The sequence below is a fragment of the Typopeltis vanoorti genome, chromosome 11, assembly GCF_054136105.1.
Source record: "Typopeltis vanoorti isolate ZY-2024b chromosome 11, IOZ_Tvanoo_1.0, whole genome shotgun sequence".
NCBI classification, from domain to species: Eukaryota; Metazoa; Arthropoda; class Arachnida; order Uropygi; family Thelyphonidae; genus Typopeltis; species Typopeltis vanoorti.
The window spans coordinates 119,538,527-119,560,234 of NC_143559.1; the positions used below are offsets into that span (position 1 = coordinate 119,538,527).

General features: G+C 34.7%; 1 protein-coding gene across 1 annotated transcript in view; it reads right to left on the reverse strand.

Moving 5' to 3' along the window:
* Window positions 1-21,708, reverse strand: part of Mybbp1A (MYB binding protein 1a) — a 226,321-nt gene that overhangs the window by 94,367 nt on the left and 110,246 nt on the right. Inside the window, exons 14-16 of the mRNA XM_090400474.1 lie at window positions 19,724-19,846; window positions 12,504-12,710; window positions 12,174-12,332 (exon numbers count right to left, since the gene is read on the reverse strand). Coding sequence (XP_090256600.1) covers window positions 12,174-12,332; window positions 12,504-12,710; window positions 19,724-19,846 — 489 coding nt within the window. The remainder of the gene's footprint in view (window positions 1-12,173; window positions 12,333-12,503; window positions 12,711-19,723; window positions 19,847-21,708) is intronic.

Consider the following 21,708-nt stretch of genomic DNA (forward strand, 5'->3'; position numbering starts at 1 on the left):
TTTCTACAACGGATTAATAACCTTCACCCACACATCCATTCACCATGGAAAAAGAAAACTCTGGTACTTTACCATTTTTGGACATCCTCCTTACTAGAATATCATCTGGTAGCTTATCTACAAGCGTCTTTTGAAAACCCACATTTACTTGCAGATACATTCACAAAACGTGTGCACACCACATGTCTCAAAAATTTGACATTCTTAAATCTCTAATTCATAGAGCACACAAAGTTTGCTCTTCCCCAATAATCTTACAACAAGAACTTTCCATCATTAAAAAGTTAATGGAATCAAATGATTACAACTCTAATCAAATCCAACAGATACTTGACTCTTATGTTCCAACACCTACAGTTTCTTCAACAGTCTGCAGAGTTCCTCTTTCATACCTTCCAGGAATCTCAGAACCTATAAGCAGAATTCTGAAAAGTATCAATCGATTCCAACATATATTCCTATCAACAAAATTTCTTCTTTATTACCTTCTACAAAGGATAAACTGTCTTCTCTATCTTTGGCTGACGTTTTACCAAATACCTTGTGAATGCGAAGTCTTTTATTTTGGACAAACTGGCCATTCTTTGGAAATAAGAATAAAAGAACATCAATATTATATTGATTATAACAAACCTCTGAAGTCTGGTCTGGCACAGCACAGTATTGACTTTACTCATGGTGTCCAGTGGGATAAAACAGTTCTCCATAGATGCAGATTCAAATATGAACGCTTATTCAAAGAAAGTTGTGAAACTATCTTACACCGACCGAATTTAAATCGAAATGACTGTATGTCTCTCTCAAAGATCTGGGAGACTTTTATCTTATGTAAAAAACCATTTATCTTAATAGATTAAATTTGTTATTTCTATTATTTCCTAGCACGCGGTAACAATTGTATTTTAATAGGTGATCCACCGAATGTTTTGCTTGTATTCCATTCCTATTACTGTTACAGATACTGAAGATGTACTATTAATTTTAGTACGAAATATCTGTCCTTTTACTAATTAAAGATTTCACTGTGGTTTTTATGTGTTGCTTTATTATTTAATTACTATGCCACAGGATCCACCAAAAATAAGTCATACTGATGAAGAATTTTTGAAACCTTCTATAATGATGTATATCGCAACTGTACAATAAAGGAAAACATAATTTCAGAATTGTAATAGGAGACTTTAATGCTAGAATTGGTATACAACAATCAGATGAAAGCTCAATGGGAAATTTTGGATAAGACATGAGAAACGATAGAAGAGCAAGGTTAATAGAATTTGTAGAAAAAGAAAACCAGTACATCATGAATTCCTTTTTCAAGAAAAAAACACATAGGAAGTGGACGTGGAAAAGTCCAAACTAGTGAAATTGACTTTATCTTCAGCAATAAGAAAAACATCTTTCAAGACTGGTCTGTTATAAACACTTTCAACATTGGAAGTGACCATCGTATGGTATGCAGTAAAGTCCAAATAAACTGCCAAAAAGAAAGAAGAAAGATGTTTCGAAGATGAAAGCAAAACATAGATGTACACAAACTCAACATTAAAAAATATATATTCCAACATGAACTAAACAACAGATTTAAGCATCTTATTATAGATGACAATGTTGATCCATCAGAAATAACAACATTATCACCCAAAATCTTTTACAGTGCTCACTTGAAATACCTGGTACCAGAAACAAAGAGAAATGAAACAATCAAATAATCTACAGAATAAAATTGAATACACTGAATTGTGCAACAATCAGAAAATGTATCACAGTAGAAACAAGAACCTGTGGAACAAGTAAAACATTTCAGCTACTTAGGCACAATTTTTACTGAAGATGGTAAACTAAATATAGAAATAGACAACAGAATCAGCAAAGCTGGTATCGTGGGAAGTCAATTGAATAAATTCATATGGAATAAGAAAGAAATTAGTCGGAACACTAAATTAGCTGTATACAAGACTGTGTTCAAACCAATTTTAACTTATGGATCTGAGAGCTGGGTCAGAAGTAAAACACTTGACCAAAGACTAGAGACCGCAGATATGAGAGTCCTGAGAAAGATTAGAGGCGTGAACAGATGGCATCAATGGCAATATCATATTAAAAATAAGGATATTAGGAAAGAACTTGACATTGTCAGCATCCAGGAATGCGTTAGTAGAGCTAATCTCAGATGGTATGGTCACTTAAATAGAATGGGAGAGGAAAGATTAGCAAAACAAGTGTTCTCTGCCAGGTTGGCAGGAAAACGACCCAGAGGAAGACCAAGATATAGGTGGATTGATACGGTACAAAGTGCCTTAGACGATAGAAATATAAGATCTGATGATGTTGGAGTCTTGACAAGTAACAGACTGATTTGGAGGAAAATTGTAGATAGGAAGTTAGTAATGATGTAATTTTTTCATGTAGTACTGTCATATCCTGTACACCCCTTGAGGGTACATGGCAGGAATTTGATGATGATGATGATGAGAATTACAGAGACATTTCCCTACTGAGTGTGTCTAGTAAGATTTATGCAAGTATACTTGAGAAATGGCTAAGAAGGATTGTAGAAGGGTAACTTGGTGAAGAACAAGCTGGATTCAGGCCAAACAGAGATTGTCAGGATCAGATTTTCACTTTAAAACAAACAGCTTAGAAATCATAGGAATATGACAAGGATCTGTATTTAAGATTCATAAATCTGGAAAAAGCATACGACAAGGTGCCAAGAGGAAGGCTATTCAAAAAAAGTAAAATTTATATGGTGTCAATAGGACATTATATCAAGCTATATAGGCTATATCTGAGTTGTAAGCCTGCAGTTAGAATTGAAGGAAATACAGGAAGATGATTTGATGTTAAAAGGTATGAGACAAGGATGTACATTATGAATGAAAGTTGGATTAAATCTAATGTCAAAACTGGAGATGTAAATCTCAGCTCTTTACTTCATGCAGATGATGTTATACTTCTAAATATATCCAGTACAAGTCAGCAAAATTCCCTGACTAAATTGAATAACTATTGTAATAAATTTGGTATGAAAATCAGCAATAGCAAGACAAAGACAATGAAAAATAGGCAGAAACATTGAAAATATCAACTGCATTCTGGATGGTGAGAACATATAGAACAAGTAAAATATTTTAGCTACGAGGCACAATTTTTAGTGAAGATGGTAAATTAAATATGGAAATAGACAACAGAATTAGGAAAGTTGGTATGGTAGGAAGTCAATTGAATAAATCCATAAGGAATAAGAGAGAAATTAGTCGGAACACTAAATTAGCTGCATACAAGATGGTGTTCAAACCAATTTTAGCTTATGGATCTGAGAGCTGGGTTACAAATAAAACACTTGACGAAAGCATGGAGACCACAGATATGAGAATTCTGTGAAAGATTAGGGAATGAGCAGATGGCATAAATGGATGGCAATATCATACTAAAAATGAGGATATTAGAAAAAAATTGTGAGCAGAGCTAATCTTAGATGATGTGGTCACTTAAACGGGGAAAAGATTAGCAAAACAATTGTTCTTATACAAGGTTGCAAGAAAAAGACTGAGAGGAAGACCAATATCGAGGTAGACTGATACAACAAAAAGTGCCTTGGAAAATAGAAATGTAAGATCTGATAATATTGATGGCTTGACAGATAACAGATTAATTTGAAAGAAAATTGTTGATAGAAAGTTATTAATGATGTAACTTTTCAGGTAGTACTATCATAATACTCTGAAGGTACATGTCAGGACTTTGATGATATTCTGGAATTTGTGAAGAACTATTTACCATAAGAGAGAGAATTCAAATCTACCATTTCTATTTAGATTCAGCGATATAGTAAGGTTTCACGACTCCCTTTATATAAACGAAAGCGTTTCCACTTGGTTAGACTATAAATTAAAGATAGCAAGACAGTATATTCTTATTTTAATCCTTTATCCAAGTGTAAGCATACAAAGTTAACATGTGATGTATCTTCATGACTGGGCTACTTGTATATGAAGGCTAATGACTTCACTTCAATTGCCTTAGTATCCCATAATGTAAAGCACATGTCCCTGCGTGCTTTGATGTTTGGTGGTGATGATAGCGTGCTCTGCAACTCTCGATTGCTTTGGCTCCTGGAACTTAACATAGTCTAAATATTCATCACAATGCAAAACTGCAGATCTAGCAGTTTGGCCAAAATACGATCATCCACACTGGAAAGGAATCTGATACACTCTTGGGTAGTTTAAAGGTAGATGTTTATCTTTAGCCAAGTATCTTGTTAATAGGATAGCAGGAAACTTGTAGGTCAACAGAACTAAGTGGTTTGGCTAAACGTTCTGAGATGCCTTTAACATAGGGAATGGTGAGACAATGGCAAAACTCTGTATCACTATTTTGGTAAGAGGCAGATGACAAAGAAACTATTAATTATCTTATTGAACATATAATCTGGTAAAGCCAATTCTAAGCTCTTTTCTGAGAAAGAATCCTCAGAAAAGAGCCATTTTGGAGCTTTATTTTCTCAAAACTTCCACAAGTGTTCAGAGATGTGTATCTCTCTCTCCAGAATGTTTCATCTAGTCTACACAGCATATGCTACAAGAGCAATGATTTTATATCCTCCAGGTTTCTTTCTGGAAGGATGTGGAAGTTTTGGTGGATGTAAAACACTCGAAACCACAATACATATGCTGCAAATTTCTCCATAACATTCTTGAAGTAAGGTAATTGCATTTTCGTTTATTATAAAGAACTGTCGGAGGCATGTCAAGAATTTTGTCATCTTCAGTTTGTATTCATTGAAAGAGACAGTGTGATTAAGTTCTTCATTCTTTTTTTCTGACATACTGGAAATGTTGCAGACTGTCCCATAATGCTTCTTTTTCTTTTTAATCATGCCTATCTTTTGTAATGGATGATAATGTGAAGAAGCATGTAAAAATACTCCATTTGTGGTTGGTTCTCTGCATACCGAAAAGACCAATATTTTTTTTCCTCAAATGGTATGGTATGGTAACTCAATTTTAAAATTTGCACTTGCCGAGAGAGTCACCACTTCTAGTTTTCTGGAAGTAAAAATTAAAATTATGACAAACATAACTGAAAACAAAAATAGAAAAGTAAAATAGATGGTAGGAAGTGTTTAAGTGTCAAAGCTATATAGCTGAGAGAAAACAACCACATAGCTTTTAAAGGAATGCGGATAACCGATCAAAGTTTCTTACCTAGTGTCCAATCCTCACCTTCTCGTGGTGCACCCCGTTAGGTATCTACCTGGATACTGAACGAATGAGGAGGCTGGCAATTTGGGATTTAGATGACCAAATTGTATTCTTATTGGCTTAAACCAAAATATATATAATGATGGTACAACATGAAAGAATTTCATGCCAGCTGGGGTGTTGCCCGATTAAACAAGGCCCCCATTGTTTTTGTCAGGGAACCAGGGCAAAGAGCAAAAAGTCAGCTACTGGACCGAACAAATCCTAACACACCCCAAACTCAACATCACCAGAGTTCAAGATCAGTACTATCAACATAAGAAGCCTGAATGGCAAAGAAATGGAGCTAGCTGAGGAATTGGACAAGTACCAGATCGACATAATAGGGGTGACTGAAACAAAAGAGGCAAAAACTGGTGAGATCTTCCTGAGCAATAAATACAAAATGTTATATTCAGGAAATGACAATCAAGGAAAAGAAGGAGTAACCATATATTCAACACAAAATTCAAGGCTAATCTTCTTGAATGGCAGGCAATTTCAAGTAGAGTGATGTGGGCAAATACGAGAATGGGGAACTGGACAATGAGACTTATTTGTGCCTATAGTCCCACACAAGGTTCTAAGGTAGAAGTGAAGGAATTTTTTGATGCTTTAGAAAAAGCAACTGACACTATGAAAAAGGAAAAGTTGGTCCTTGTTGGGGATCTAAATAGCAGAGTAGGAAATGATTGTGAGACATACAAAAATATTTTGGGAAAATTTGGAGAAAAGAGCAAAGCTAATAATAATGGCAAATACTTGTTGGATTTCTGCTCAGGACATGGACTGGTTATTACTAATACCATGTTCCAACATAAAAATGTGCACAAATTCACATGGAGAGAAGAGGCTAGGAATAAGAAAAGTCTCATTGACTATGTTATTGTTGATAGTGATGTTTTCTCACTGGTGTAGGACACTAGAGGGTACAGAGGATTTGAAATTGGAAATGATTACCATTTAGTCTTGAGTAGGATAAAATTGAATTTCATATCAAAAAGAACATGTAAGAATGTTTTAAAGAGCATAAAAGTTGAGCAACTTTCAGATGAGAACTGTAGACTAAAATATACAAACATGAAAGAGTTTGAGAACAGGAACCAAACCATGGAGATTCAGTGGCAATCCCCTGAAGAAAACACTGATTGATTGATTCCTTCATTTGACCTATTTGACAACCAGTCACAGATCTTACTCACTAGTCTGTTATCCAATCCCATCCATTTCAGTTTATTTAATAGTTAGTCGTGTGGCAGTCTATCAAGAGCTTTTGCAAAATCTAAGTATACCACTGTATATGCATTTTCCCTATCCAAGATATTTGTCACCTTGTTATAGTACATAAGTAAGTTGGTAAAACATGATCTCCCTTTAATAAATTCATGCTGACAACCACAGAGAATACTGCTATTATCAACCCATTTCTGTATCTTAGTTCTCACCAATCTCTCTAGTACCTTAACCACAACTCTGGATATACAGACTGGCCTATAATTTGTAGCCATATCCTCAATCACTACTTTTTTTGCAGTGGAACAATTTTATCTTCTTTCCACTCTTGGAAACTGTGCTGCTGTAAGACTTATTAAACAGACATACTAATGCTACTGCCAATTTCTTGGAATATTCCCTCAAGACACATGGTGATATCATCAAATCCTATTGTCTTACTGACATAAATATTTCCTTATATACCTCCTGCTCATTCACAATGAGCCATCCTCTCCTATGTCCACTTCACTTGAATTTGTTATGATTGAACCTTCACATGTAAAGAATTCGTAGGCTGCAGACACCCAACAAACAGGAGAAAGAGGGGTGATATGATTGAGACTTGCAAATTTCTGAAAGGGTTATACAGAATTTCAGTAGCTGAAAATTTTAATTTTATGGGGGAAGAGGGGGGGGCATGAGGTCATCCTTGGAAGTTGCTGTCAAGAAGGGGGTGAGAACTAGATTTTTCTCTGATAGGGTAATGTGTGGCTGGAATGGATTGCCATTGGATGTTGTGTGTGCAAGTGGCATGAATGAATTCAAGAACATGTATGACAGCCAGTGCAAATAGTATGGCCTCCCTCAATCAGTTCCCGACTCCCTGGAGGTCTCTCTTAATAATAATAATGATGAAACTTTTGCTCACTGAATACCTTAACGACATCTTCTGCAGTGGTTGCCATTCTAATATTTTCATCAATTAACATCACTTTACGATAATTATTCTTTCTTCTACTAGCCAGATATCTGAACATCTCTAGGATTTTTCTTAGCCTCATTGCAAATTTCTGCTCATACTGTAGTTTTGCTGTTCTTACTAAGTCCACATGAAGAAAGTAAGGAAAAATATAAACAAAAAAAAAAAAAATGATAAATAGAAAATGCAAAGAAGCAAAAGAACAATGATATATAGATGTTGAAAGTTTTTCTACTTAGTTATACTATAAATTAAAGATACCAAGAAATTATGTACTTGGTTTAATCCTTCCTTCATCCAAGTGTAAGCAAACAAAGTTTGTGCCTGAAGTTTTTTCAGGACTGAGACAACTTGTATATAGAAGCTAATGACTTCACATCGCTTGCCTAAGTTTCCCATAATGCAAAGCACATATCCTTATGGGTATGTACTACGAGGGTGGTCTGAAAGGTCTCAGCCTCAACCATAGATGGCAACAGTCTCGGCAAGATTTTTTTTTTTTTTCTAAGTAGCTACATCTGTCATAAGCATCCATGTGAAATTGCAAGTCATTCTATCGAGTAGTTTGTTTTATACAGCTCTTTGAAGCAAAAGTGTTGTCTGTATCCCTTGAAATGGATAAAATTGAGTATTGTGCAGTTATAAAATTCTTTGTAAAAGAAGGTCTAACGGAAATAGAAATTAATTCTAAGTTCATAAAAGTTTAGGGGAACTCTTTTCCTTCATTTTTGATAATTAAGAAATGGTCTGCTGAGTTTAAACGTGGCCATACCAGCCTTGAAGATGATCCATGTGAAGGACGTCCAAAAAGTGTAACAACACCAGAAATCATTGATCAAGTGCACGATATGGTATTGGATGACAGCAAGTCAAAGTGCATGAAACAAAAGAATGTGTAGGATATATTTTGCATGAAGAATTGCAAACAAAAAAGCTTTGTGCAAGATGGCAGCCGTGCTTGCTCACACAAATCAAAAACGCACTAGCATGATAATCTCTGAAAAGTGCTTGGAGAGTTTTAACAAGAATAAAACTGATTTTTGCATCGATTTATTACTATGGATGAGACTTGGATTCACCATTACACACTAGAATCCAAACAGCAGTCAGCTGTTCAGTGCCAAAGAAGACAAAGTCAGTTCCATCAGCAGGAAAGATCATGGCATCGGTGTTTTGGTATGTTAAAGGCATTTTGTTTATTAATTATCTTGAAATAACTGGGGAATATTATTCCAATATTTTAACCAGACTATTCGAAAAAATTCGTGAGAAGAGACCCGGTTTGCAGAAGAAAAAAATCATCTTTCATCAGGACAATGCACCTGCCCACAAAGGTGTTTTGGCAATGGGAAAATTAAGGGATCTGCACTATGAATTGTTGGAACATCCACTCTATTCCCCAGATTTAGCTCCCTCTGACTTCTATTTCTTCCCAAAACTAAAACTCTTCCTCACTGGTCAGCATTTTTCTTCGAAGCAAGAGGTGATTGCAGCTGTAGAGGGGTATTCTGCAGATCTTACCCGAGAACCACTACGGGGATGGGATGATGGCACTGGAATAAATGTATTAGTCGTAAGGGAGATTATGTTGAAAAATAAAAATAATTTTGAAATTATAAATTCGTTTTTTCATTGCTAGGCCTCGTATAATGCTATGCATTATGAGAAGGTTCACTACCCAGACCGGTTCACCTTTTAGTCTGGTTCCCACTAATGAGACCTGAATAAAGGTCGAAACTGGTCTGGGTAGTGACCCTTTCCATAATCCATAGCATCATACATACCTGTAAGGATATTAGCTTTGCATTATGGGGTACTAAGGCAAGTGATGTGAAGTCATTAGCTTCTATATATAGAGTTGCCCCAGTCCTGAAAATACTTGAGGCGCAAACTTTGTTTGCTTACACTTGGAGAAAGGATTATACCAAGTACAGTCATACCTCGACTTACGCGGTTTCATATATGTACGTATTCCCACCCCTCTTCACCACTAGTCGTATCTTTCCAGTGCCGGCTGCATTCGCCAGTGTCGCACATGCTGTGAACAAGCACTAACGTGTTTCGCACAGTCTCCATTCATACACGATTTTTATACAGCACTTTGGATGACGTTATTATGTAAAATAATAATGTCGTCCAAAGGAAGCAAGTCTGATTCTTCTACAGCTAGCAAGAAAAGAAAAATATTGACTTTGGAAACAAAACTCAACATTATTAAGGATTTTGAAGGCAGAATAAAAATTTGCGAGCAAGCAAAGAAGTTTGATCTACAGGAATCCATAGTAAGAACAATCATAAAAGGTTTACAGATTTTGGAGGACATAGATTCTAATGAGGAACGAATTGTAGCCACAAGGTAAGGAAAATAAAAAAATCATTAGCTTGCTATGAAGAAATTTTGCGTGACAAGAAAAAGACATTATGCCATCAGACGAATCTATTAGATTTTATGAAACCATTGACATCGAAATACCTTTCTTTTATTATGTGCGAAAAACTACAATTACTTAAAATTAAAATTTCTTAAAAAATATAGGTGTTTTTGTAAACCTTTGGTCCCAATTAACTAATATTTTGTATGTTTGTATGCAAAATTATACCCAAGTTATTACATGAATTCGACTTACGCGCTTTTTGTTGGTCCTACCTATCGCATAACTTTGGGGTATGACTGTATATAATTTCTTGGTATCTTTAATTTTTAATGGTACATAGAGAAGTGCAAAGAAACAGAAGATTTAACCAAGACTGGGAGCTTGATAAAAGGAATAAGCCAACAGAACAAAACAAAAAGCACAGTTATTAAAAATAAACACGGAAGCATTCTTAAAGATAAGGAATAAATTTCTGAAAGATGGAAGGAGTACTTCGAAAAAGGAAAAGATTTCAACGAGGCCATAGAGGATGAAATAAGGCTTCATGCAGAAGAAATTAGCCTGACCATATTACAAGTTCATCTTGTAATATGGTCGGGCTAATTGAACTGTCTTCTAACAAGGCACCAGGCATTAATAACAATCTCTCAGAATTAATAAAATATTCAGGAAATGTAACTAAATCATACTTATTCAAGATCATAAAGGATATATGTGAAAATGGAATCATTCCCAAAGACGTCACACAATGTCCTGTCATTCTCATTCCTAAAATAAATGATGCAGACAAGAAAATCTAAATAAGTCTAACATCACATATCCTTCAAAAATGTTAATAAAAGTTATACAAAAAATATTAAGAAATAAGGGGCAAAGAATATATCAGCAATGACCAGTTTGGATTCAGGAAACAACAAGGAACAAGAGATGCAATCCTAGCTCTTAGAACAATTATAGAAAGAAGATTTGAGAAGGATAAAAATATTCTGTAGCGTTCCTTGACCTGGAGAAAGAATGAATGGCTTGACTGGAACCAAATGTTACATATCTTAAAAACAATAAAGGTAGATTAGAGAGAGAGAGAAGGCTCATATTTAATCTCTACAACCACCAAATAGAAACAATAAACAGCAAGGATATGTAAAAGTGTAAGATAAGAGTGTTCTCTTAAAAAAAAAAAACCTTTGAATATACTTGAATAAAAATTAAAATAATAAGTTTATCTTAAGTGTTAATAATATTAAGATACTTAAATGAAGAACACCCACTAAAACATTTGTATTATTTGAATATGTTCATTTTGTAATTAAGACAACTGTTCATGATGGATACAAGGCCAACAAGATAGTGTAGCAGGAAAATATAGATAAATGAATGGGTTATATATAGTATTAGTGGTAATTAGACACAATTCACTGCAACATACGCATATGTCTTCTAATTTGCATTTGCTTACTCAATGTAGTATCTTTAGCAGTTTCCACATCGACAGAGCAAACAGGCTATGACTAGTGATTAATCTAGTGCTGGTATTACTGTTGCTTGTGACTTAATTTATGCAGATTCAGCATTTGTTACTGTTACATTCTAAATACTGATCAAAATAATTTGAGTGATATTTATATAAAGGCAATTATCTTATCATTATTATATGTAAAATAAAAGCAGATTACCATGACAGCATAAAAAGTTTCAATGAAACTGTTTTGTTTATCAAAAAGAATAGCTAAAGAAAACTGAATGCACAAAGATCAATATTTATATTGATCTGATCTTTGTGCACTGCTTTTTCTTGAAACATCTAATATCTGAGCATATTTAGATTCAAATGAACTTTTCATGCAAAAAAAAAAAAAAGTTTCTAAATATATTAAGTAATTACACTATGTTTGCAGACATTGTGGGTTGTCCTCACAAACCAGTATCTTTACAGGCACTAGTCTGCAAGGTTCACCTAAGGTTGATCCATAGCTATTAATCTTCTCTGTTCTTTTGTCATTGTTTTGCTACTCTTGATTCCCAAAGGTTTAAATAGTTTGCTATAGAGCTATAGTTTGCTCTATCAGGAAATGCTGATTGGAATTGTATTTTAAAACTAATGTTTATTAAAAATTTGTAACTCCTTAATGATCCTAACCCATACCAGTTGCTACTAATATCTTAGGTATTTCTGGATGCTTTCACACCTGTGTCTTCTTCTTTGCACATGTCTGGCATATATTTTCATTCCTTTTCTGGAGTGTGGAAATGTTAAAATATTTTGAAAATTTGGTTCAAGTTATACAGCAATGTGCAGAACTTAATTAAAACAAGAGAAAGCTAATTAGAAAAATAAAGAGGATTTCAAAAACTAACCTCTAAAGCATCTTTTGACTGAGAGTGTGCGGCAAGTAACTGTAATCCTAAATAAAGAAATAAAACTTTAAAAGCACCAATTTCAACCTTCCCACTTTTCTTATATTTGGAATCCAGTTTATGCACCATTTTAAACATTTTATCCCATGGTTCTTTTATCTAAAAAAAAAAAAAAATCAGCTGTTTTACAAAAGTTTAAATGAATGAAGCATTTGTTATTTATATTAATTATTATAACTGAAGAATTTTATGAAAATGTACTTGATAAACATTTGTTTTGCTGTTAAGATTATACTGATACGATTTCTTATTTTCAGATTTGAATATTACCTCTGATGGTGTTGCTGTGGGAGTCACCATTTCTGGCTGATTTAGCAAGAAATCACCATACTCTACAACAGGCAGTAATACGTCACACTGGATCTGAATGTGGGAAACTCGACTAGGACCAGCACTCAAAGAATTCAATGCTTTTAAGAAGCTGCTTCTACAAACATCACGTAACTGATGATTTAAACTTGATGGAATTTTTAGGGCCTAATAAAAAGAGAAAGCAGCATAAACTGTAGATACACAATGCATTCATGTGTCAAAGGTCCAGACAAAAAAAATAATTTAAACTTAGTAAAAGGTACACATAAATTCATATATTTTTTAAGCAAATAAAGATCAATTTAATACAGTAGTATTTTTATATGATAAAGTATCATATTAATGCCTCACTGAATTTGGAACATGTATGGATGTATAGTAGTACCATACATGTTTATAGAGTTCATGTTCCTTACTTAATCTCGTTACAGACAAACAGATAAATGATACATAAATGAGATAAAAAAAAAGTTAAGGGGCCTAACCGCATTTTTTGCATAATCTTTTATTTGTGAATTCTGAATCTCCTCACTGTACTGTTTCTTGGGTAACCAAAAACTAAATCCACTGCAAAAGCTTAGTGGATTTAGTTTGTATGAACTAATTTAAAAGATGACAACTGTATTGACAACCAACTCTATTAGTATGCTATTATGATACAAACATCCATTACTTATGCGATTCCATCATCATCATCATCAAATTCCTGCCATGAACCCTCAAGGGGTGTACAGGATATGACAGTACTATATAACTGCAGCGTATTGAAAGCTTCTCTCTTGGCACCTTGTCATATGCCTTTTCCAAATCGACAAAACTTAAATACAGATCTCTGTTATATTCCCATGCTTTCTCAACTATTTGTCGTAAAGTGAAGATCTGATCCTGACAGCTTCTATTTGGCCTGAATCCTGCTTGTTCTTCACCAAGCTTTTCTTCCACAATTCTTCTCAACCGTTTCTCAAGTATACTTGCATAGATCTTGCCAGGAAGACTCAGTAGGGAAATACCTCTGTAATTCTCACATGCAGTTTTATTTCCCTTTTTATATATGGGTACTATGAGAGCTCTACTCCAATCATCGGGAATTCGTCCCTCTGTCCAGGCTTTCTGAACTATGCAGTGCAGCCACTGTAAGAATCATATACCACCATACTTCAGCATTTCTGGTCGAATATCATCTACTCCTGCTGCCTTTCCACATTTCAAGCCTTAGATGGCTTTTTCTACTTCAAGTATGGATATGTATTCCTGACTGCATGCCTGGTCAGTGTTTTTTATCACTGTGCTGTCATCACTGCTTGTTTCATTTAGCAGTTTTTCAAAGTAATTACTCCATACTTCAAGGATATCTTTTTCTCCTGTTTTCATGTCACCTTTATCATCTATAATTCCTTTTACAGCACTCTTTCCTTCATTCCTAAGCTTCTTCAACAACCTCCAGAATATTTTGCCACCTTCTTGATATTTATTTTCTATATTCTTGCCAAAGTCCTCCCATTACTTTTGTTTAGCTAGTTTTACACACTGTTTAGCTTTCTTACATTTGTCTCTGTATTCTGTAAGAGTAAAAGCTTACTTATTTGCCAGGAACTTTTGATATGCTTTCTTCTTTTCCTTCACTGCCTCTAACTTCCTGTGTCCACCAGGGAGTTCTGATTTTTTTATCCTTGCACACACCCTCACCACATGCCTCTCTGGCAGAATCAATCAATGTTTTCTTCAGAGTTTGCCACTGACTCTCCAAGGTTTGATTCCTGTTCTCAAACTCTTTCATTTTCTTTTCAATAATCTTTCTGTATTGTAGTCTACAGTTCACATCTTAGAGCTGCTCAACTTTTATTCGCTTTAATACTTTTTTACATGTTATTCTTTTCAATATGTAATTCAATTTTATCCTGCTCAAGACTAAATAGTGATCACTTCCAATTTCAAATCCTCTGTACACTCTGGTGTCCTGCACCAGGGAGAAAACATCACTATCAACAATAACATAGTCAATGAGACTTTTCTTATTCCTAGCCTCTTCTCTCCATGTGAATTTGTGCACATTTTTATGTTGGAACATGGTGTTAGTAATAACCAGTCCATGTCCTGAACAGAAATCCAACAGATATTTGCCATTATTATTAGCTTTGCTCTTTTCTCCAAATTTTCCCAAAATATTTTTGTATGTTTCACAATCATTTCCTACTCTGCTATTTAGATCCCAACAAAGATCAACTTTTCCTTTTTCATTGTGTCAGTTGCTTTTTCTAAAGCGTCAAAAAATTCCTCCACTTCTACCTTAGTAGAACCTTCTGTGGGACCATAGGCACAAATAAGTCTCATTGTCCAGTTCCCCATTCTCATATTTGCCCACATTACTCTACTTGAGACTGACTGCCATTCAAGAAGATTAGCCTCGTATTTTGTGTTGAATACTATGGCTACTCCTTCTTTTCCTTGATTGTCATTGCCTGAATATAACATTTTGTATTTATTGCTCAGAAAGATATCACCAGTTTTGGTCTTTTTTGTTTGAATATGTGAATCCAAGAGATAATATATGATGGCTAGGATAAGTATCCCACAACTGGAAAAATAACACAATAATGCTGAAAACTATACATCCAAACAGTCGTTTATGTGATCCCAAGAGGCAATATATGAAGGGGACTAGTATCTCACAAATAGAAATAATATGCAATGCCAAATAGTGTTTAAAACAACAATATCCTATTAATTTAGTGTGCATTAAATGATAAGACAATGTTGTAAAAAAAGGAAAGTACAAACTAAAGCTTTCATTAAAATTCTTATGATTATTAGATGTCATTATCTACTTATTCCAACAGGCTCATACTTCCATATTACTTAAAAGATTTACATATGGAACTATACTAGTCTCAATCCTGGCATTCTCAAATGTGCTTATTCCAGCCCTCCCAAGAGTCTCTTAAAGAATGTACCTAGGTAAGTAACTTTTTTAAACAATACATTACTAACAATTATCTTAACTTTTCCAATAAACTCTTAAAGAAAACACAGCTCATAAATGTTTCTGGTCTTCATGTTGCATGTAAATACAGCTTGGTGTAGATGTTTTAATCACTTGGAGTTTATCAGTTGTTTCATCACTGTTGAAAATTATATGTACACATGTATAGTGAAAACTGCAACTTCATAAATATAGCCCATTATGAAATTGGGCTACACTTATAAAGTTGAAGTTTTGATTAATTAATACATCAAAAAAATCACTATAATAAGTTCTCTATTTTAAAATTTTACTAATTCAGATGATACTGAAGCTGCATTGTATTACTGTTTGAAAGAACACTGCTTTTCCTCCCTTTCTAAAGAAGCAAATTTTTTAAAGTTGTGTATCATATATATGATAAAAGACAAGAAAAATCCCAAATTCTGAAATTTTTGAGTTTGATGCAAAAATATTCTCGCTTTTCTTTACAAACTACAAAGAGTAGCCATGACAACGTTTAACATTCTGAGTAGCATGACGAAATCTCGCACCATCCCACTCCATCCTGCCCAGGATGTGAATCATCCCTTTGTCTAGCATATCCATGCTGTACTTTCTGCTACTTGCCTGTCAGTCACTTAGTAGACACCTTAGTTATCAGATCAGCTGTTGTGGTCGTATCACAGTGCTCGTGTTCAAGTAACCCTTATCTTACTTAATAATGGCCACAAAGAGCAAGTGTAGTGATGCTGGCAATTCAGATATGCCAAAGAGAAGCTGTAAAGTGCTTCCTATAAAGTGAAAATTCGATTTTGTAAGGAAAGGAAAGAAAAAAAAAACGTATGCTGAGGTTGCTAAGATTCCATTCACGACAGGCTATTAAGAAGTTACAAAACAACAAAAATATAATTATTCTTCCAGCAGATAAAGGCAATGCCACAGTTGTTCTTAATATTGATGAATATCATAATAAGATGATGGAATTGTTATGGAGTGACACTTACTCGATCCTCGCGAGAGATCCTACCCGTGAACTCCACAACTGGACCAACAACCTACTGAAAAACTACCTCTGAACTACCTAGAAACATACGCCTTTCTCTTCGTTCTCTCCATCCGCTTATTCCACGATTATACGGACATCCTAAAATTCATAAAGAAATACCCCACTTCGACCTATCGTAGAAGGAATTAATTCTCCAACATAAAACCTTTCAAAATATCTGGCTAAATCTCTCAAATGTTTTTCCGGTAAATCATCGTCTTTCATTAAAAACTCCGTAGATTTTGTTTCATGTATAAAAGATATTATTATTATTAAGGAAGATGAAATAATAGCTAGTTTTGATATAGTCTCCTTAATTACCAATGTTCCTATGGATGACGTTCTTGTACTACTCAAAGATAAATTATCTAAAAAGATCATGGCCTTACTCATTGCATCCAATCAGGATACTTTAAGTTTCAGGAAACCATCTATAAACAAAATTTTGGACTTGCAATGGGTAATCCATTGTCACCTGTACTTGTAAACATCTATTTAGAAGATCTGGAAGTTAAAGCCATCTCTTCTTATCCATTAAAACCAAGAATTTGGAAAAGATATATTGATAACATTTTCCTGATTTGGAGCCATGGCCATGAATCTCTCCTGATCTTTCTAGAACATCTAAATAATCAACATCCAAACATAAATGGCTGAGAGGGAAGCTAATGGTTCTCTTCCTTTTTTTGGCCATCAAACTGACCCGTTCCTCAGAGAAATTAAAAATCTCGATTTACAGAAAACCTACCCACACCAACAGATATCTCCATGGTCACTCCCATCATTATCCTCCTCAAAATTTTGGAATCATTTCTACACTAGGACATCATGCTCGCTCTCTTCTTGATGATGAGATAGAACTTAATAAAGAACTCAATTTTCTCAGGTCTACTTTTCAACTAAATGGTTATTCACAAAAAACAATTGACAAGTACCTATTAAATCCACCTGCTCACAATAATGAAGAGACCAATAGGGTGAAAGGTAATATTTCTATACCATACATAAGCTCTGTCTTACCCAAATTGGCCAAGGTTCTTAGGAAATACAACATAAGAACTTTATTTACTCTTCTTCCAAAAACCTGCTGCTTAGTGAGCCGTCCGAAACCTAGACATCACAACCTTAAATATCTTGGTGCCTACCAGATTTGGTGCAATTGCAATACACCATACTTTGGCCAAACAAATCGATCAAGTTATGCATTAAAGAACATAAGAGAGATGTCAGTTACAGGAGAATGCGAGCCAGTGCTTTGTCTAGTCATGTTCTGTTCTCTGTCAATTCTAATGAAGAAAACCTTAGCCATACAGTCCTATGGGACAAGTCTGATAACATTTTCCATTGCCAGGATGAATTAGAAAGAAAGATAACAGAATCAAGAGAAATCATTCTCAACCCCCCTACATCTCAACAACAACCTGAGTTACAACCTTTCAGACTGTCATTGTGCTACAATCAAATACTGGTCGCGAGATGCTATACACATGCGCCCAACAATGAAGCCAACGAGAGAACAATTTTGAATGCGCAGACTTCAACGTTTCTACATTGAATACATATACACTAACTTTCCATGTTAGTGTTTACAGTTATTTCCTGTATGTTTTACTGGTTATTTCTTTTGTAATGTGCACTTGAAGAAGGCTGATACAAGCTGAAACTAGTTGTGCTATTAAATTTTGTTTTAATTTTTCTCGGTTTCTAGTCATTCAATATTTTTAATAAATGTATTTCAACCGAGTAAATCAATCTTCCTACATATATATATATATATATATAGGGTTGGGTTCAGTACTATCTGCAGTTTCAGATATGCACTGCAGATCTTGGGGTGTGGGGATAAGGGAAGACTACTGTAGAGGTTGCCAGGATCATATTTTTATCTTAAGATGGAGAGTTGAGAAATCAGACGAACTAAGTTTTGTAGATCTGAAAAAGCATATGACAAGGTGCAATTATATCAGGAAATATCATTATTATTATTACTACTTCAAGAGAACCTTCAAGAAGTTAGCGGCCCATTGAGGGAGGCTGCATATCACTTACACCATGTCATACATTCTCTTGAATTCCTTCACCTATCTGCACTCACAACCTTCGAAGGCAAGCCATTACTATCACGTACTGCTCCATGAGAGAAAAATCTGGCTCTCATCCCTTTCTTGACTGCTTCATTCTTAACTTCCATGGATGCCCTCTCATCCTTTCCCACCCACCATAAAATGAAATTTTCATCTACTAGTATCCTGTATGACCCTTTCAGAAGTTTGTGTGTCTGTATTGTCCCTTTCTACTGTTTTCTAGCATCTGCAATAAAAAAATTCTCAATCCCTCCTCATAATCTACATTCTATAGTCCTGATATAATTTTTAACACTCTCCTTTGCTCCTCTCCAGGGAATTTGGCATGATCTCAGAAATCAGGAGACTAGATCTGTGCACAATAGTCCAGGTTGTATCAAAGCCCTGTTGCACAGCTTGAGTACACTGAGTTCACCCATGCAAAAAAGGACTTGGTTCAATGTGGCCACCGTTCTTGTGGACCAGAAATGACATCCTGTACATAACATTCTTAACAGCAGATCATATGTCTGAAGGAATGTTCATCACAGTCTGTGATATGTTGTCCTTTAAGTCTGCCAAATTTGAGACACTATCACAATAGATGCTTGCCTTCAGGTAACCCCATAACCAAAAATTGCATGGAGTAATGTCAAAGTGACCATGCAACTGGAAAGAAGCAACTAATCATTCTTTCTTCTGTGAAGTGATGCCATAGAAGCTGTTGTACCAGTCATGCAACATGGGGAGTTGCTCCATCTTGCATAAAAATGACATCATCGTTGCTGAAGTTGTAGAATGACGAAACTGTTCAGCATATAGTGATATTTCTGTACAGTAATGGAACAAATTGCTGGTTGTGTAAGAGTGATGTCCTCAAAAAAGAATGGCCCTATTATAAAATCTGCTGTGAGGCCACTCTAGATGGTAATTTTCAATGAATGCAATGGAGTTTCTGGGGGTGATTGATGAATTATTCAAACATATTCTGACATCTACAAAGAGCATGCTTCTACTACCCAGTAGTCATTTCATTTACAAGCAAAAAGAAGTGAACAGTTTTAGATTACAAAGATCCATATAGAATACGATAAAATGAAATTTATACCTCCTTAAATTCTTCAGTTGGCTGCTTTACATCAAAAAAAGAATGAAGAAGTAAAAACTGAATTATTTTCTTCTTCCACTGAACATCTTCATTGACAGCTGGATGCATAATAAGAAGGCTAATCTGAAATTTAAAAACAAAAAAAAAAAAAATTAATAACATAATTTATTATTCAAATTTCCAAGATCAACTATTATGGTCTTAGAAATATTTACAAGTAATAATTTGTTTCCTATTTTGTATCCATTATTAAATTGTTAACCTTGGTGGAAATGTTTCTGAATTTCATCATCATAAAGAAATTTGCTGAAATTATAACCATGATCAGTGAAAGGATATCAGATGGGGATAATTTATTTAACAGGCTGTGATCAAGTTTAAGCAGTGTGTACAATATCTAGAGTTTTGGGCACGTTGATATGGTGTATAAGCATCAAAAGAAGAGAGAATATCGCCAGCTGGTATGTTGGTTTGTTTTACTTACTTATCACTGGTGTTTTTAATCAGTGATCTCTTCAAGTAAGATCAGTTAATGTTAGGAAATAAATTTGGATAAGAGGGAGATGTAGTGGTGTGTTTGTTTGAAATCATGGGGCATAGAGAATAACCAGCATATATGAAGAGTAAGTTTTTTAATAGTGTGTCTAATTTTTTTTCTTTAACTTGATGTAAATGTTTTTTGATATTGGGCATAAGGTATTCTGTAATGATTTTATAAGTGTTGCCATTATTGATGTCTTGCATTTCATTATGGTAATCGGTTTTGCTGATTATAATAGTAATCTTGCCTTTATCTGCTTTACTGATATTAGGATCATTTTAAAAAATTTTTTATGGCATGAAAAAGCCAAGGAGATAGATTTGGTTTTGGAATTATTTTGCTATTTATAAGATTATCTTTTTTTAAAAAAAAAACAACAACAACATATCTTTGTTGGAATTATTTTCAAGTTTAGTTTATGCTTCTATTATATGTTATTTTCTGGGAAAAACATTTAGGGGAAATAGTAAAAAATTCAGGTCTTTAACACTGCAATTTCTGTTGCTGAGAAAGCATACAGCTGGATATATTTACAATACAACTATAAGCACTGTGTTTGTTTGTTTTGGGCACAGTGGAGGTGAAAGCAAGCTGGTGCATCAGTGCTGATAAAAATTTATTAGATTATTCCACCATTTTTTATTTTTTATCGTTACACTGTATTATGAGGGGTGCTTAAGGGTCAAAGCTGTATAACTGAGAGGAGACCTCCACATAGCCTTTAAAGGAATGTGGAGAACCGACCAGGGCTTCTGACCGAATGTCCAATCCCCACTTTCTCGTGGTGCACCCTGTTGAGTATCTACCTGGATACTGAATGAACAAGGATGGGCTGGCAATTTGGGATTTAGCCGACCAAATTGTATTCTTATTGGCTTAAACCAATATACAAAATGATGGTACAATATGACGAAATTTCATGCCGGCTTGGGTGTTGCCTGGTTAAACAAGGGCCCCCCGTTGTTTTCGCCAGGGAACCAGGGCGAACAGCGAAAAGTCAGCTACTGGAACAAATCTGAAAGCACACACCAACTCAACATCACCAGAGTTAAAGATCGGTACTATCAACATAAGAAGCCTGAATGGCAAAGAAATGGAGCTAGCTGAGGAATTGAATAAGTACCAGATAGACATAATAGGAGTGACTGAAACAAAAAATGCAAAAACTGGTGAGATATTTCTGAGCAATAAATACAAAATGTTATATTCAGGCAATGACAATCAAGGAAAAGAAGGAGTAGCCATAGTATTCAACACAAAACACGAAGCTAATCTTCTTGAATGGCAGGCAGTCTCAAGTAGAGTGATGTGAGCAAATATCAGAATGGGGAATTGGACAATGAGACTTATTTGTGCCTATGGTCCCACAGAAGGTTCTACTAAGGTAGAAGTGGAGGAATTTTTTGACGCTTTAGAAAAAGCAACTGACACAATGAAAAAGGAA